General features: G+C 44.2%; 2 protein-coding genes across 2 annotated transcripts in view; one reads left to right on the top strand and one right to left on the bottom strand.

Annotated features, from left to right (window-relative positions):
* Nucleotides 1-2,712, bottom strand: part of HS6ST3 (heparan sulfate 6-O-sulfotransferase 3) — a gene marked incomplete at its 3' end in the record, with an annotated part of 651,525 nt that extends 648,813 nt beyond the window's left edge. The window contains exon 1 of the mRNA XM_079902552.1: nt 1,931-2,712. Coding sequence (XP_079758678.1) covers nt 1,931-2,637 — 707 coding nt within the window. The 5' untranslated portion in view covers nt 2,638-2,712. The remainder of the gene's footprint in view (nt 1-1,930) is intronic.
* Nucleotides 2,636-18,208, top strand: LOC307176615 (uncharacterized protein; the record flags this gene model as incomplete). Its single annotated transcript, XM_079902945.1, has 3 exons — nt 2,636-2,764; nt 2,817-3,453; nt 18,041-18,208. 2 exons carry the CDS (start codon nt 2,636-2,638, stop codon nt 3,414-3,416), a joined length of 729 nt encoding a protein of 242 aa, XP_079759071.1. The 3' UTR covers nt 3,417-3,453; nt 18,041-18,208.
* Between the last annotated feature and the right edge of the window lie 262 nt (nt 18,209-18,470).

Below are 18,470 nucleotides of genomic sequence, written 5' to 3'. Positions count from 1 at the left end.
CATCACTAAACAAAGAAAAGCACTTGACTGTGCAGTAGAAACCATATGTTCAAATAGCCAAGGTGGCATTTTCCCACATCACACAGCAGAGAGATACTGAGTATTTCCTACAGAAGTAAGACCTCACTGCTGTAATCTGCGCAGGGTCTGTAGCAGCAGCAGCATTTCATCACTAAGCAAAAATCCAATTATTTTTAGATTCCATAATCTCTAATTCCTCTAAAATCTTCATCTATTCACTAACAGTTTTATATACATTGATAGAAAATAATGCCAATCCCTACTGAAGAATCACTAGATGTTTCTATGTGATAATCAGTCTCTAGTTTAAGTGAAATGGAAGCTGGGAATCAGACTAGTAAACTCTTTGGGGTCACTCAGGAATTAATACATAAAGGTGTAAATACAAAAAGTACCATTTGGGGGGAAATGTAGCAGAGACTCTCTCTCATGAAATAATAATGTCTTTTGGTAGAAAGTTTGTAAGTAATTATCAATTGAAAAATTGTCTTAAACTAAAATAGAAGGGCAGGATCTAAAACACTACACAATTAGAAATCTTTGAAAGTAAAAAGTCCTAAAACCTAAGGAAGGAGCCTAATGCTTTCATTCCAAGTCCAACCAGTTTCTTATTCTAAGCAATTTCCATTAAACAGGGAAAGGAGGAGAGAAAGTATTTGAAAAACTGCCAGAGTAAAAAAAATCCCATAATGAAATTTTGCTCATTCTTGGAGAAATGAAGTAGAATTAGATGCTTCAGTGGTGGTGAATTCCAGAATCTGGGTAGCTTCCAGTAAAGGAAGCTTTTCCATAATGTCAGGTGCAAAAGCTATCTGGTATCAACATGCTGAGCTTGAGTTTTTAAAGTCCTATTTCCTTGCACCAAATTGTTTGAAACCTTTGAGACAAAAACCTCAATAAACTAGTATTCCAAGCTTTTAATATTTTAGTCCTTTGAGCAAGCATGTCAGATTAATCTTCAAATTGCAATGGGCAGAAAGAACATTCAACCAAAATTCTTAAGCCCATGCGTCTCTCAGAGGATGTTAATAAGGTATGCAGTTTCATTGGCTATTAAGATTTCAAACTTTCCTAATTCTCAGCAGCATTACTATTTAAAAGCGGGTATGGATGGGGGTGGGAGAGGAAGCTAGTCTATCCTGAAAGGAAGGGATTTTACTTATTAAATCTTTGAATCCACCTAGCATTTACCACACTTCCAGGCACACAGTAGGCATTTAACACATACTTTCAGAACGAGTTGATGGATCGGCCTGGGGGAGAGTGGAAATCTTGCTGAGAACAGCATGAGTCCAAACCCTGGCGCTGCTCAGCAACAAAGCCCATCTCCAGAATTAGGGTTATAGAGGTAGAGCAGGAAATTGAACGTGTGTCTTCAAAGTGGCATCAAGAGGACTGTTTCCTGAGCTGGAGAGCAGCCACCCAAGAGCCACTAGACTCGTCTCTGCCTTCTCCATGCCTGGAAAACTCCTGCCCTGCCTCTCTACCTCCAGCTCCCCCTGCCTTTTACCAGGTTTGAGTTTCCACTCACAGCACTTAGGTACAGGATTCGACCTCGCTAGTCTAACCCAGGCCTCCTGGCCATTGCGCGGTTCTCCGAGCATCGGCTGGGAGGGAGGCCACACCGTGCTAGGCAAAAGGAAGGACACACACACGACGATGGTTCCCATCACCTTTGGGGGAGGGGGAGCGGGAATCGACGGGGGGGGAGGGGGGAGCGAGTTCAAGGCCAGGGCACCATCCAAAGGTTCCTTATCGCTCTCCTAAAGCCTCTGGCCGAACCGCTGGAAGATGTTGGGGAACCAGCAGCACGCCGCCCAGTGAGCGCGGGGCCGCCGGGGTCGGGACTTGGGGGAGCTGGGAGGGGGGTGGCAGTTGGCAGGAAGCGAGACGCGGAAGGGGACAGTACCTGGTATGGCTGTGGTTGCGGGGACAGTCTTTCTTCTCCATGATGGCCGGCACACAGTTGGTGAGCTCCGTCCAGTCGGCGTGCAGCCCGCAGCTCCAGCCGGTGGAGAAGCGGGAGAAGAGCCACGTCTCCTTCTTGCCGGGCCGGTGGCAGGTGCACTTCTTCTGGCCGGCTTTGCAGCTGCACGGCTGCTCCAGCCGGATGTTCTTCACCAGGTGCCGCCCGAACGTGGTGCCCCCGGTCTTCTGGATGTGCAGGAACACGATCACGTCGCGCCCCTTGATGTTGAAATCCACGAAGCGGGTCAGGTCCTTCAGGGTGAAGTTGAAGCGTGGCACGAACCGGGGCAGCGACCCGTTCTCCGGGGCCTCGGGGTCCGGCTCTTCTTCCTCCTCCTCTGCCTCGTCCTCCTCCGGGTCCTCCGGCTCCTCGTCCTCGTCCTCCGGCGCCGCGGCCCCCCGAGGTCCCTCGGGCGGCCCCCGGGGTGGCGGGGGCAGCTGGGGCCGTCGCTCCCAGTCCTCGAGCGGCGCCTGTGCCGGGCGGGCGGGACCGGGGGCGGCAGGCTGGCCGGCCTCCCCGGCGCGGGGCTGCTCCCCGAAGTTGGCGCAGGAGCTGGTGCAGGAGGGGGACACGTACTGGTACATGATGACCACGAAGAGAAGAGTGAGTACCGGCGTCAGCAGCCACTTGTTGAACCTTTCATCCATGGTCCCGCTCTCAGGCCGGCAGGCTAAGCGGCGGCGGCAGCGACGTTGTCGGGCTCCCGCTCGGAAGTTTCGGGGGCTCCGGGGCGCGGCTCCGAGCCCGCCGCTCCTCCATGCCCCTGACGCTGAGGCGTGCGGCTGGCTGGCGGCCCCGCGGCACACCGGCGCTCCGGGGCTGACAGAGCCGGGCCTGCGAGTCTAGCGGGGAGGCGGGCGCCGGCGCGCGCGGTGGCGGTTGCGGCGCGGGGCGCCCTGCGCTCCCGGGGGCACCCGGCTCCGCCGGCTCCGCCGGCTCCCTGCTCCCGCCCGGGCGCGGCGCGCGCTCTCAGGCGGCGCAGGGCACCCCGCCGCCGGCGCTCAGTCGCTGGGGAGCGCGGCTCGGGTCCTGGACCTGCCCCGGGGCAGCCGGGCAGCCAGGCAGCTGCGGCCGCGAGCTTGGGGGCTGCATGAGGCTCTCCAGGGCTCCGGCCAAGGGCAAAGGCGCGGCCCGGCCGCCCGCGGGCCCTGCGCCCCGCACGCGCGCCCGGCGCCTCTGCCCTCAGGTCGCGAGGCGCCGGAGCCGCGAGGACGGACGGCGTCCGCCGCAAGTTAGCAGAGGAGCTCCCCGCCCCCGTCCCGCCCCGCCCCGCCCCGCCCCGCAGCGGCTGCGGACTAGGCGCCGGTGCGAAGCCGCCTCCCCGGGCGAGGCGCACTGCTGCTCCGGGTCGGTCCGCCCAGGCGCGGGCACGCAGACACACTCGCACACACTGGCTGGCGCCGCCACAACCCGCCAGCCGGTGTGACAGGAGCCCTGCTACCCGGAGCGAAAACCTGCCCTAGGTAAGGAGCATGCGCCAAAGCCTTCCCCAGCCCCCGAAGAGTTTCCAGGGGAGGAGTCCTCGGCTCCGCGGGGCTCGGAGCAGGCAACTGGGGGTGGGAATCTCTTCAGCCTAGAGCCAGGAGAGATTCGGGAGAAAGGCAAAGGCGGAGCGAGGACAGGATCCGAGGAGATCGTCGCTGGCGCTGATCCGAGATCTCCAAATCCTCAGCTTTCTCAATCTGAGAGTGGACAGAAATCTGGCCAGTCTGTCTGCAAGAATAACACCTGCCCACTGCTGGGCAGACTCACCTAGGCAAGACTTGGCAGGAGTTGGCTGGTCCCTCGCCGGCAGGGGATGTTGGCTCTACACTGCTTTTAATCTCGACACAAGACGTTGTAACTGGTGCTCAAGTTTTATTCTGGTCCTTCCGCACGTACAGACTCGGTGTGTTCAACTCTACAACTTTATTCAACCAGCATCCATTCATCAATTACCCATGAGGCGCCTACTGTCTATCAGGCTCTGTATTCGATGCACACTTCGTTTCTTCCAGTACCAGATAAGTCCAGCCCATAACCATGCAGCACTTAGATCATAAGAGGAGTTTAGGGGTCACCTCGTAAAATTCATCCTGCTAACACACGCTGAGCTCCTAGATGTGCGAGATTCACCCCCTCTCCCCGCCCAGGTTGACCCAAGTTGAGAGTGGCAGCGTATTGAAGGTGGACACAATGCAGTTTGATTCCCTGACTCAGGTCAACATGTCCCTCCTGGGTACCCTGCCAGTCCTAGTTTCCCACACCCAAACATCCCAGTCTTCGTAGCATCCAGCCTTCCCACCTGGCCTCTTTATGGATCTATGCGGTATTTGTCTCCGTAATAAGTAAATAAATAAATCACTGTGCTGATTTATTTCATTTGTCAGACTGTGTCTTTCACAGCCATTAGTTAAGATCCAGATTTCTTTCAAGGATGCTAACGCTTGCCCAAAGGAAGTTATTTTTATTGTTCTAGGCGGGTTGGATTCTTCTAAGAAAACGTCCCTCCTCTGCTTCCTTTCCTCTTTTCAACTCTATAAACAACCACCGTGTCCTTCCTGAAACTGTATGAGACTATATTAGTAAGAAAGGTGTTAGGTAAGATAAATCAGTTTCCTTAAAGCTTACTTGATTCTGTTTCTCTTTTTCTCACTTAAAGTTTAAAATCCTATTAATGGCATCACATCACTCTCCAAAGCAGGAAACTGTGATAGAACAAAATCCAATAAAATCCAACAATTATTTCCTGAATGCATCTAGTTAATGGCGTTACTTATTTTTTAAATATGCCTTTGCTTTAGCAAAGTAAAAATCTATTATACCTTTTTGTATTACTTTATTTGAGAAGTTTCTTGTTTTCTATAAAATCACTTGATATCCAATGGATCAATACAACCTCATTAGCTACCCAAATGTATAACCTGAGTACTAGCGGCAATTTGTATAGTGGAAAGCACTTTCCTAGCCATTATCTCGTTTGCTCCTCAGAACAACACTCTAAGGAGATAAGAGAAGTACAGTCCTCCCTTTTTTATGGCTGGGGGAAAGGGACTGGTTTTAAGATCCCTCTCCCCAATCCTGGGATGCTCAAGTCCTTTATATAAAATGGTGTAGTAGTTGCATATGACCTATGCACATCTTCCCATATACCTTTAAATGGCTCTAGATTACTTATGAAACCTAATACAATGTAAATACTAGGTAAATGGTTGCTGGCACACAGAAAATTCAAGTTTTGCTTTTTGGAACTTTCCGGAATTTTTTTTCAAATGTTTTCTGTCCTTGGTTGAATCGTGGATGCAGAACCTGGGATACAGAAGGCCAGCTGAATAATATCCCATTTTAAAGATGAGGAAACTTAACCAAGGAAAACTAGGTGAAAGCAGAGACAATTAGAAACCACTTACATCCTTGAAATACATTCAAATCGCCATTTAAGAAATCCAATGAACATCAACACAGAGCCCATAATTTCCGCTCTCCTCTCTTGAGATCCTTTGAGTCAAGAGGCAGGAAGAGACACAGAATTGCAATAGAACAATTAAATTATTTTCCCTCTCCCTCTGGCTTTACAGGCAAAGCTGAGAAATCGCTACATCCTGCATCATTTTGGAACCTAGTCTGTGACTTTCCAGATAAACAGGGGAAAGACAATGACAACCTTAACATGATTATAATATCATTGTTAAATTATTTAGGAGAATTTCAGGAGAAGATATTATAGCAAACAAATATAACAGCTATGTTGCTAACAAAATGTATGTTTCCATAAATAAGTGCACTTTTAACTTTTTTCAAAGAACATTATCCCAGAAGATCTGTTTCTGCTTTCAGTAAAATAACTAATGGAATGCCATAATTTCCTTGAGGTAAACACAAGGAAAGCAATTCATAGAATCAAGCAATTACGTAGATAATTCAGGGATATACCCAAATATTCTTTTTTTTTAATGATAGGTAACTTTGGTTGTGTTAACGGTCTGCCTCAGGTGTGCTCTTCCTATTATAGTTGTGGAACTTGGCGTGAACCTAATCATAGCTCTTAAATCACACGCAATAAACATGCTTCCTTATCTACAAGGGCAGACCTCACGTTCAGGTGAAAATGAATAGAAAGTTTCTGAAATTGAATGCTCTCCAGGTAAAAGGAAAAACATGTTTGCATTCAGCTCACTACAGTTACTCCACAATGACACAAGCGGGCAATTGTTTCCGGCTAATAGATTGCAGCTACTATGATTCCTACACAAATTATTAAAATAATAAAAAAAATGTTTTCAAAGAGCTTTCTTCCACTTCCTTTGCCAGTCTTGCGATGAGGTTGACGCTATCTGTGAAGCAATTTCTTCACCTAATTTTATGCCTTAATAAGCTGTACCACAATTACGTTCTTGCCTGATTCCTTCTCCGCCTTAACTTCAGTACTCTTCCTCCCTGTTCTTCTCAAATATTCTCAAACGCATTAACAACATTGCACTCCCCTAGGATTCAAACTTTTGATTAGAACAGTCCCCACTTAATCAAGTTCAGATGGGAGATGAAATTGCATCTCAACTTCTCCGCTTTCCCTTTGGTGCCAGAAACTGCCTTTGAGAATGCTGAGGAAACCCTGGAGAGATTAACAATCCAAACAATCACAGAGAATAGTTTCGGATCCCCTACATTTGCACACAGGAGTATGTGGATATGAATGCCCTTCAGTACAGATGAAAAACAAACTAGATTGTGTAAGTCATTGGCAGCGTAAACATCTCCTTCAAGGATACAAAGTGCTCTTATACACTGAAATGACTTTTTGGTTTCATTTTTGTAAACAAACAAAAAAAAGACCCCCAGGGTAAGCAGTTTTGCAAATAACCAGCAAAGCAGTAGCTTTCTTTTTCCAGAGGAAGTTGAGCAGAAGAGTCTGTATAGACAGGGCAAACTGCAGAAAGAATGGCGATATTTACTGAATGTATTCCAGTTCATTACATGATTGTAACTTTGGGGCAACCATAATCCTACATACTGCTTCCCATAAAGTTCTATTTATATGAACAGTTCATTCTTTGCTTTATTGTATGATACTCTTCATCCGCCACTGATAGCTGCCTAAAAGTGATGGATGGAAGCTATGCTACCTGTATGCACAATGTATTCATTAAGCCAGTATTGTGTAAGCAGATACAATAGTCTTTTCATAGTAGATATTCACTTATTTCTTTAACAAGAACTTGTTAAGCACTTAATATATACCAGGTGCTCTTCTGAGTGCTTTGGATACTGCATTAAACAAGACCAATAAGTGTAGCTTACATTCCAACGGTGGAAAAATAAACGATGAAAAAGGAAACAAGATTCATCCATTTACTTCAAGGACTTCAAGGATATTTACTGAGCCCCTACTACGTTACCAGGTACTTCTAGGTACTTGGGATAATTTAGTGAACACTAGAGACTATAATTTTCGCCCTCAAGGGTTTAAATGTAAGCAGGGTTAAATAGTTGGGCCTTGTGGGCTACTTTACGACATTTACTGTGAAAGAAATGGGGAGCCACTGGGGGGTTTTAACAGTTTTTAAAGGGTCATTTTAACTGTTTTGTTGAGAATAGACTGTAGGAGGGTCAACATAGAAGCAGGAAAACCAGTTAAGTGGTGTTCCATAACCAAGAGAGACGATATGGCTCAGACCAAGACAGGAGGCACTGGGAAGTGGTCAGATTCCGTCCATTTTCAGGACAGAGCCATCGGTGTTTCCTGCTGGATTGAACGAGGGGTGTTAGAGGAAGGCAGAGCCAGGGATGATGCCAAGGTTTGGGGCCCTTGTAGTCAGAGGATGCAGCAGCCATCAACCGGGATGCCAACTGGGACCATTGCAAGTGCTATCAGGGTAAATAAGGAGAGTGATGTTCAAAGCATAGATGACAGGGATGGAGAGAAGGAGGCAGTCATTTCCACTGGGCAGTCAGAACAGACTGTTGCTCTGCAGAGACCAAGGGGCTGAGCCCTGAAGGATTAGAAGGAACCAGCCATGCCATGCGTCCTGGAGAAGAGCTTTCTATGCACAACAACATGTGCTAAGGTCTGGAGGGGGAAAGACGTTGGCAGGCTCAAGGGAGAAATGGGACGTTAGGGACAGCGGTTGGGGCAGATCATTCAGAGCCATGACAGCGGTGCAAAGGAGCCATCGGGGGAATTTTACAGTAAGGACATGATGTGACTGATGGATGTTAAAAGCTCACTCAGTGTAGTTTTCCAAGCAAGAGATGATGGAGACTTGGAAAAGGATGGAAGCAGTGGAAGAAATAATTTACTGTCGCACAAACTCAGTGTGAAAAGAAGTACCTTTTTTCATTTTTTAATAGTAGAAAGAAATGTCGCCTTAAAGATTCCATTTCCTGAGATGGAGGAAAATGAAAGCATCCAACTTAACTCAGTCACTGCTCAGTTACCCTCTGTCTCTTTACGGTAAACAGTGAAGTTGCTCCTTCTCCCCTTCCCTTTCTCTTTGCCTCTCTCTAGGGTGGTCTGAGCTGCGGGAGTTTATGTAGTATCTTCACACTGGCTGCAGGAGATGTGGTCTGTGGGGAGTATCCTGTTTCCACAGCCTTTCCTGACAATGTAGAGTTAGTCTCTCCTGAACGAAGTGTAGGTCTTGATTTCTGCTGGGTCTCCTGCTGCCCTTTTATGACCTCAGCTGTCATGTCCACACGATCTGTATCTTACTCAACTGTACTATGGGGCCCTTTCTGTCTGTCAGCCCCTTTGGCTCTTCTATGGCCTTTTTGTCAGGGACCCATTTGCATCTAAATCAGTGGTTTTCAACCCCACCAGACCCAGCACTCATTTTTATTGAACAGATATTTTTAAATAATCCCTTTAATAATCCAAACTTAAATATCATAGATAATAGAATCTACCCACACACATAATTAACCAAACTAACCTAAAATGCCCTAACTGTAATGTTGAGATACAAAAAGAAAGTACTTAATAATAGAACACTGTATATTTTCACATGTAAATGCTCAGGCCTGACTACAGTAGACAACATAAAGAAGTAGTCAGATGCTTGTGTCTCTTAAATATCTTGTTTGAATACAAGAGAAGTAAAATCAGAAGCCATCCCTTTCAAGAAGAATTTGAAAGAGCAGAGATGTTAGTGGATACTAGAATTTAAAATAATGTTAGAATAAGTAAGAATACTCCTGATTTATAAATATACATACGATAAGAAAAAGAAGCAAAGGTAATACACCAAGACAAACTGCAGATTTTTGGAGGGAGGAAAATAGGGAAGTGTGGTTTTCATAAATGAGCTAGGTTTTCTTTTTCAATGTTGGGCCAAAATACTTCTCTATAATATCAAATATCTCAAAATAACACACTTTCTATCTTGAAGTCATGCTACACATCAAGGCTAATCCGATTTCTGAATGTAGTGGAATATTTAAAAGTCATGTGGAAGCAAGACAGTTCTATCACTGCAACCACCAAATAAAAGCAGTAGTCTCCCCGTCATTGTGAGAAGCCCAAACACCCCCCTAAGCCTTGTTACTGCTCCTGCTGAGAATCTAGTAACGCCCTTTTCTTTCCCCTAACAATATGAATCAGTTTGGGGGAGATAAAGCGACCAAATCAGCACTCATTTTTTCCTCACTCAGTCAGACTTTGGTTCTTGATAGGTAAAGCCACACTTCTAGAATTTTTTTGAAATGATACCTATTTTTTTCTTCAGAAAGTATGGTTTTGCATTTGAAACCAAAACTTGCAGACATTAATTACCCAGGGTCTCATAGCTAGTAAGTGATGGTACTTGGATTTGAACCAGGTGGTTTGCTTCAGCTGGAGAAAGTGACTGCATTCAGATGGATGCTGGAAGCTAAATCAATAGGACTTGCTGATAGATTGCATAAGGGGGAGTGGACAGGGGGCGGCTCAGAGCTGATTCTGAGGTTTTTCATTGGAGCTACTAGAATGCTGACATTCTATTTACTGAAAGGCTAGAAATTAAGGAGAAACCAGTTGGGAGGCTGGGGCTTCAGGAAAGGTGAATTCTAATTTCAGCTTTGGATAAGTAAAGTGTAAAGTACTAATGAGACAGCCAAATGGAGATATTAAATAAACGGCTGTATATAGGATCTGGAGCTCAGCTATGACTGGACAGGAGATAAAATTGTGGTGGTTTTAATAACATAGGTAGCACATAGCCATGAGTGCTCTGTAAATATTTGTTGAAGGAATCTGTGAAAGACTAAGTAAGCAATTACTGTAGTCCAAGAGGGAATTGAGACACAAACAAAAGGAATGGTAGTGGAACAAAAGAGCAGAAATTTGAGAAACATTTCCCAGGTAGAATCAACAGGATCTAGTGACTAAGTCTGAAGGTGTGAGAGAGGAGGAAATTGAGGATGACTGAAAGTATCCTAGCTTGGAAAGCTACAAGGATGGTAATACCATTACTATGAGAGCAGAAATAGATAAAGGATTGGGAGTGAAATCAGTGTAGATAATTATTAATTCTTTCAGCAAACTTAAGTGTTTGCATTTTTGAAAAGGGTTTGAGCCTCAAAACATTTACATTCCATTTTAAGGAAGAAGGCTTTAAAAATTTACTTTCATTTTTCCGCAGTAAGCCAGATAAACTTAGTTTAATTACTAGCTTTGGAAACTAAAGTCTAGATAGAAGTGTATTTTGTAAAGACTATTTTCTCTTTCCTAATGTTTCATATGACGAATCAGGATGCAATGCTCCTTTTTTCCACATTGGCAATGAATTATTATCTTCAGAGCATTTTCTTAAAACTTTCAGTTCTTCTCATTATTGTTTTAGTTTTATATTTCGTCAAGAAAGCATATTCTAAGTGCAAAAACCAACTGTTTAATGTAGCTACAAACCTGCCTACCGAAACCCAAGTCAAGGTCTTACACACAACCTCAGAAGCACATATCTATTTTTATTCAGTTAAAAATATAAGTATTTGTTTTTAAAATCATGCTATGAAATGCATGGGGTTTTATCAATTAATTCTTTTTTTTTACATCTTTATTGGAGTATAATTGCTTTACAATGGTGTGTTAGTTTCTGCTGTATAACAACGTGAATCAGTTATACATATACATATGTTCCCATATCTCTTCCCTCTTGCATCTCCCTCCCTCTCACCCTCCCTGTCCCACCCCTCTAGGTGGTCACAAAGCACCGAGCTGATCTCCCTGTGCTATGCGGCTGCTTCCCACTAGCTATCTATTTTACGTTTGGTAGTGTATATATGTCCATGCCACTCTCTCACTTTGTCACAGCTTACTCTTCCCCCTCCCCATATCCTCAAGTCCATTCTCTAGTAGGTCTGTGTCTTTATTCCTGTCTTACCCCTAGGTTCTTCTTGACATTTTTTTTCTTAAATTCCATATATATGTGTTAGCATACGGTATTTGTCTTTCTCTTTCTGACTTACTTCACTCTGTATGACAGACTCTAGGTCTATCCACCTCATTACAAATAGCTTAATTTCGTTTCTTTTTATGGCTGAGTAATATTCCATTGTATATATGTGCCACATCTTCCTTATCCATTCATCCAATGATGGACACTTAGGTTGTTTCCATGTCCTGGCTATTGTAAATAGAGCTGCAATGAACATTTTGGTACATGATTCTTTTTGAATTATGGTTTGCTCAGGGTATAATTGTGCTCCAGACACCCAAATTCAATATACTTTTTTTGCAGAAAAAGCCATTTCAAAACAGTTGCTCTTTCATTTTCCTCCCTCCATGGAGTGGAGCTGTCTACCGATGATTCTTTCCAGTGAATTGCTCTTAAGCATTTAATGCGAATTCTTCCCAATCATTGTTAGTTAAACGTTGTTCTTGTGATTTTATAAGGCAATAATGCATCATTTAAGTGTCTAACACTAAAGTGCTGTCCTATGTCCTAATGTAGCAAATGCAGAAACATTTCATTCCCCTGAAAAAAAACAAAATTAAAACATCTGTCTTTCTGGGTCTTTGTTGTGAGAAGTTCTATTTGCTAAAAGCACAAAATGGCAGAGCAAGATAAAACGATCATGTGCTTCACACGATGGCTCCTTATCCAAACCGAGTGCCTCACCCACGCTTTGAGAGGAGTGGGCTGGGAGCTTTGTTGTGGAGAGTGAAAACAAACACTAGCTCTTTGACTAGGGCTCTTCCCTGGGTCTGCTTTACCAGCTCCTGTTCTAGCACTTACGTGTTTACGTTATCTGTCTAGACTGGACCATCATCTCCCTTGTCTCACCTCCCCATCACACACACACACACACACACACACACACACACACACACACTTCCTGGCAAAGGTCAATCAGGAATACTCTTCCAACTCAGGATCCATCTCACCCTTCCACATTCAGCTGAAACATCTCTTCCATAAAGCGATTTGGACACGACACAAGCCTTCTGTTGCAGGTGAAATTAATTGCCCCTTCCTCTTTTCTACCTCGCCACAATTTTGTAGCTCTAGTATTGTACCATTCTGTATTTAAATTATGTTTATATGACTGACTTTTAAGTGAGATCGTGAACTCCTTGTAGGCAGGCACTGTTGATTACTGATCGCTCTAGCTATGTAGTTGAGGTAGGCAGAATTCCAAGGTGACCGCCAATGACCATTGCCCTTGTATAATCCAGTCCTGTTGAGTGTGGGCAGAAGCTGTGATTCTGTTATGTTATATGGCAAAAGGGAGATATTTCGAGTTAGACCTGAGTCCTCTAAAAGCAGAAAGTTTTCTCCAGCTGGTTGCAGAGGAAGGAGTCAGAAAACCTCATTCCCACTGACCTGGAGGAAACAGCAGTAATCATATTGTGAATTGTCCATGAGGAGCCGTGTGGAAAAGAATTGCAGGCGAACTCCAAGAGCCGAGAGGGTCCCTGACCAATAGCCAGGGAGAAATCAGGGACCTCAGTCACACAGCCTTAAGGAACCGGATTCTGTCAAAACCTGAATGAGCTTGAAAGCAGATTCTTCCTTGGTCAGGACATCGACCTAGCTGACACCTTGATTTTAGCATTGTGAGATGCTAAGTGCAAAATCCAGCCTGGACTTGTTACCTACAGAACTATGACCTACAAACTGTCTTGTTTTAGGCCAGTATGTTTGTGCTAATTTGTTACATTGCAACAGAAAAGTAATACACTAGCCCAGTGCCTGGTACATAATAACATATTGGCTGGTTAGTTATTAGGTGGATGGTTTCAATTAATGAATGAGGTTATGGAAGGAAGGAAGGAAGGGAGGAAGGGAGGGAGGGAGGAAGGGGAAGGAAGGGAAGAGAAAGAAATATACTAATTAGAAAAAGGGCTTGTAGGGGCTTCCCTGGTGGCACAGTGGTTAAGAATCCACCTGCCAATGCAGGGGACACGGGTTCGAGCCCTGGTCTGGGAAGATCCCACATGCCGCGGAGCAACTAAGCCCGTGTGCCACAACTACTGAGCCTGCACTCTAGGGCCCACGAGCCACAACTACTGAGCCCACGTGCCACAACTACTGAAGCCCGCGCGCCTAGAGCCCGTGCTCTGCAACAAGAGAAGCCACCGCAATAAGAAGCCTGCACACCACAATGAAGAGTAGCCCCCGCTCGCCGCAGCTAGAGAAAGCGCACGCACGGCAACAAAGACCCGATGCGGCCAAAAAAAAATAATAATTAATTTTTTTAAAAAGGGCTTGTATTGTGGCCCATTCAAGGACAAGTGAATTTTCAGAGAATGAATAAAGGAATTTCTTAGAATGATTGATGGGCCTTTCTGAGCCGAGCAAGTGTGGCAGACATATTATGTCTGTTTAGATTAGATTTTTTTTCTATTTGTGTTTCCTGACTTCCATCCCATTCTTCATCCTTAATCTATCCTTGACCATTTTGTCATCCCTACCCTGATCTGACCCCAACTTGTCTGGTGAGAAAGAAAAACAGCGCTGAAACCTGTCAGCCGGTAGCTGGCTTAACTGCTACAAGCTAGGCCATGGTGTTTTCCTGTTTTATATAAACAGCTTCCCATACTATCGTCAGATGAGGACTCTGTGATTACAAACAAGACAAAAACAAGACCACCCCATAAACAAGCCTGAACAGAGATCAAAACAAAGACACCATGCAACCACAAAATGACCAAACATCTCCTTCTCCCAGAAAATACAAATGACAGCTGCTTCTTTTCCAGTGACAGCTCTCCCCTCAACTGCACCTGCATGTAGCCACTGCCTTCTCAATATTTCTATTTGGTTGTTTTACTAATATCTCCAACTCAACATATCTATAACCAAATTCATGATCTTTCCCTTATGGGTGCCCCAAGTCAGTGGCACAATCACCTCAAGCCAGAAACCTGAGAGTCACCCCTGATGATTCTCACCCCTGATATTCAATCCATTTTCAAGCCCTATAGACTTTATCTTTCAAATATTTCTCAGAACACTTTTGTTTCCATTAGCCTAATAAGGTAAGTACCATTATCCACTCCTTTGGTTCACAATTCATCCTAAATGGTTTTCCTGTTTCTGTATCTGTCTGACAATCTATTCTTTACCCTGAAGTCATAATATTCTCCTTATATATCTGATCATATCATTCCCCTGTGTACAGTGCTTCAACGGTTTCTCACTGCTTTTAGGATAATGACCTAAATCTTTAAAATAGCCCTCAAGACCCTTCTCATGCCCACCTCACTCACCCCCCTCATTATTTGCACTATAGTCACACTGGTCTTCTTTCATTTTCTAGAATGTACCATGGATATTGTATTTTGCCTCAGGACATTTGCATATACGGTGTCTCTTCTAGAACATGGCACCCCACCCCCAATTCAGCAAGTTAATTTCTGCTTATCCTTCAGATCTCACTTCAAGTGTCACTTCTTCAGAGAAATTCTTCTGGATTCATTCCACCACCATATCTTCTAGCACCTCCTCTTCTAGCACCATGTATCTTCATTCCACGGCATTTTAGCTGCTTTTAATTGTACATTTATTTGTACGTCACTCGATTAATTTCCCTTTTCTTTACTAGACATATGTCCCAAAGGGCGGTGATGATGTTTTTACTCATCACTGTAACTCTGTTAGCTAGCACAGTGGACACTCAATAAATATTTGCAGAATGATTGAATCTAGACTTTCTGAATATCCTTACCCTGCTAGTCTAGAGAGACAACTTTTACTCTGTCTTGAGGTACATACATTAGGAAGACTGACATTCCCTTTTTTGGCAAGAGACAGCTCAATTCACATTTGGATGAAGGACTTTAACAAAGTCTTTCTGCATTTTAAGGATGACTGTTTCTTGTGTCCTAAAGTCTCCTTTTCCTTGCTGATGGCTCTTGTGTCTTAGGTGTGTTATCTGCCCCTATAAACTCTCCAGAACCCCTCACTCACTCTGCTAGAAGTGTCACTAGTAGGTCACTTGAGAACTAGAGGCTGATTTATTACTGTATGCCCAGTAACCTCTAGGGGGCACCAAAAATAATAGCTATTTCAGCAAAGAACTCTAAAGCAATTTGCTCAGTGTTCTCTAAAATAGCAAAAAGGAAGCCAGCTTGTGTACCACCATATGCTACAGGGTTATATTTATAAATACCCCTTTGCTGTGTTCTGAGACAAGGCACCAGTCTACTCTCCCTGCTGGCTCAGGGGACACACCTCTCTTTGACTGCTTGGAACTTCCCAGATCGTTCCCCTGCACCATCCAATACCATGGAGGGCAATGAGTGAGCATCTCACGTAGTGTGCATGGCTCACTGCATACAATGACTTTCTTGGCAAGACTTGTATTTTCTCTTTGAAACCTCATGCAAATGCTTTGTTTTGTTCCATAAAATATTCCAGTACACTTTCATTTGAAAGTGTTGCCCGCAACACTTTGACTAAAAGTGATATTGCCAAATGCTATGTCGACCTTGTACTCCTGCGTAGCCCCTTAACACAACTCTCTACTGAGCTGCTATATATACACCAATTTTGCAACAGGGCTGTGAAGTTACAATATATATTTATATTTAAACATTAATAATATCATATACACAAAAGTGGACATAACATATAAGTATAGTTTTACAAAGCCACCCCCCAGCTTAAGAAAGAAAATATTATCTGTATCTTTGAAGCCCCATGTTATTCCCTCCTAAATTTACCTTCCCTTCCACCCCTTCGAAAAGGTATAAGGTTCACTTCTTCAACTTGGCATTCACATTCCCTATTTTCTAAGTTTTAACACTATAAATATATTTCTCAACAACATATTGTTTTGTTTGATCTGCTTTTTACCTTGTGTACGGGGACTCATCCCGCCCATTTTCTGCTGTGATTTGCTTTTTCACTCATCAATGTGTTTTTGGAATTCATCTGTGTTGATATATATGGCTGTCGTGCATTCATTTTCTCTGGGATCCTATTATTTCTTCCAAGCAGTGTCTCAAGTCAGAATTTCTCTTCTTACTTTTTGCCAGAGGGCACAGGGACGATATGAAAATGGAGAAATGTGCACAGCCGTAAGCATCCGTTCTTCCCACAAGGGAAATATGAAAACCACCTCTAATTATCACCTCAGGTTACTTACATTTTCTGACTCTGGGGTACTTTGCATTTGACAGTTCTTCTTTTAATTTAAGACAAAGATAGATAACAGCATAAACCCCCTTCCATTCTCATAAAAACCTTGAGAACGACAGTTTTGCTGTCTTTCACTTCCACACAATTTTACTTTGTAAATACATTTCCCAAATGGATGAACACCTATTATAATTTAGTTATTGAAATACAAATAGTATCGTCTAAAGGATGCCTGTTTTAGAACTATATTGACTATTGCCATTTGTGATTGCCAATGTTACCTTTCAGGGTTGTACTCTGGGAAGGAAATTTTACCCGCAAAAGAGCTTTTAAAAAATACCTATATATTATAAAAGAAGATGCAGGCAAAAAACTATAGTTGGTGAACCAGGCATGTTTTCTTTTATAGATGTTCACTGAGCATCTGCTAAGTGTACTGATCCAGGATCTAGGTGGCACGTGGATGCATAGACCAGGATCCCTTCGTAGGAGTGGTTCACATGCTCAGCAGAGAAATGACCCACCCGTGTGGCTGAAATACAAGGCAATGGATGATGAGGGAGTTAAAAGAGCTGCAAACAAAGGATAGGAATTAAAGAGCAAAATAATTTCCAGCCATGGAGTCAGAGAAGGCTTTAAGGGAAAGAAGCTGTTTAAACTTTGTTAAGGTTAGTAGGATTTTGACAGCCTACTGGAACGGAAGTGACAGGATATGAAGGCTGAGAGCACAAGCACCAAGAGTGCAGAGGTAAGAAGTGGCAAGAAGTTCAGGAAGCAGCGAGTAGTCTCATTTGACTGCAGTAGGTAATTTAGAGCAGCGGTCCCCTACCTTTTTGGCACCAGGGACCAGTTTCGTGGAAGACACTTCTTCCACGGACGCGGGGGCGGGGGCGTTCGGCTGTAACGCGGGTGATGGAGAGCGATGGGCAGCGGCAGGTGAAGCTTCTCTCCCTTGCGCGCCGCTCACTTCCTGCTGTGCGGCTCCGTTCCTAACAGGCTGCGGACCGGTACCGCTCCGGGGCCCAGGGCATGGGGACCCCTGAAATAGAGGACATTAAAGGAAGGGATTCCTATATGTAAGTAACTTTTTCATACCCTGTCTTCCTTGGGTCTTAGTGGGTCAGCTCTCCTTTTACCTAATGCTTAATACCTAATGACATAACAGATACACACACACACACACACACACTCCTCTCTCTCTCTCTCTCTCACACACACTCACACACAAGCAAAATTCAGTAGTTTGGCTGATATACAGATACGGAGATTACATCACACATCCCATAGCAACAAATCTTTACCGTGCACTCCCTTTCCCCCCAGAAGTCCCGTCTGCCATTTAGCTCCCCACTTCTGTAGACCTCTGCACCTGAACCGACCTCTTCTTCCCTCTCCCTGCCTCCTGTTGGCCATCTCTCCTCTAGCCTTCAACCCCTGAACTAGATTTTCCCTTCTGAATTTCTCCTTCCCTTTTTATCACGAAGACCCATCCGGCTCTCATTTTCTCCAGGTTTTCTTCCCACCCAGCCGCAAAGAAGGCCTCGTAGCTTCAGAAAAAAAGAAGAGGAAGATAAGTAGAAAAAAGAGGAGGAGATGGAAAAGGAAGAGAAAAGGAAGTAAGGAAAAAAGAAAGAAAAAGAGAGACAAGAAAGGTAAGTAAAAAGAAAGATGATAGAACAAGAATACAAAAACTTACACTTTCTTACACGAAACTTGGTTTCGTCTCCAGCGTCCAGACAATGTAGATGAATTGGATGTCATCAGGGTCCTCCAAGTATCCAAAAGCACTCATTGATATAACTTCGACACTGGCATCAAGATTTCATTTTGTAAAGACAAGACTTCATTTTGTCTCTACCATTATTCTGGTTTGTCTATGCTTAATTCCTACCACTCCATTTGCAATAGCCTTTGCTGCCCATTGCTTTCTACCAAGTACG

The sequence above is a fragment of the Stenella coeruleoalba genome (assembly GCF_951394435.1).
Source record: "Stenella coeruleoalba genome assembly, chromosome: 18".
Taxonomy (NCBI): Eukaryota; Metazoa; Chordata; class Mammalia; order Artiodactyla; family Delphinidae; genus Stenella; species Stenella coeruleoalba.
Note: the sequence above shows the minus strand (reverse complement) of the source record. Positions and strands in the feature narration are given on the sequence as shown.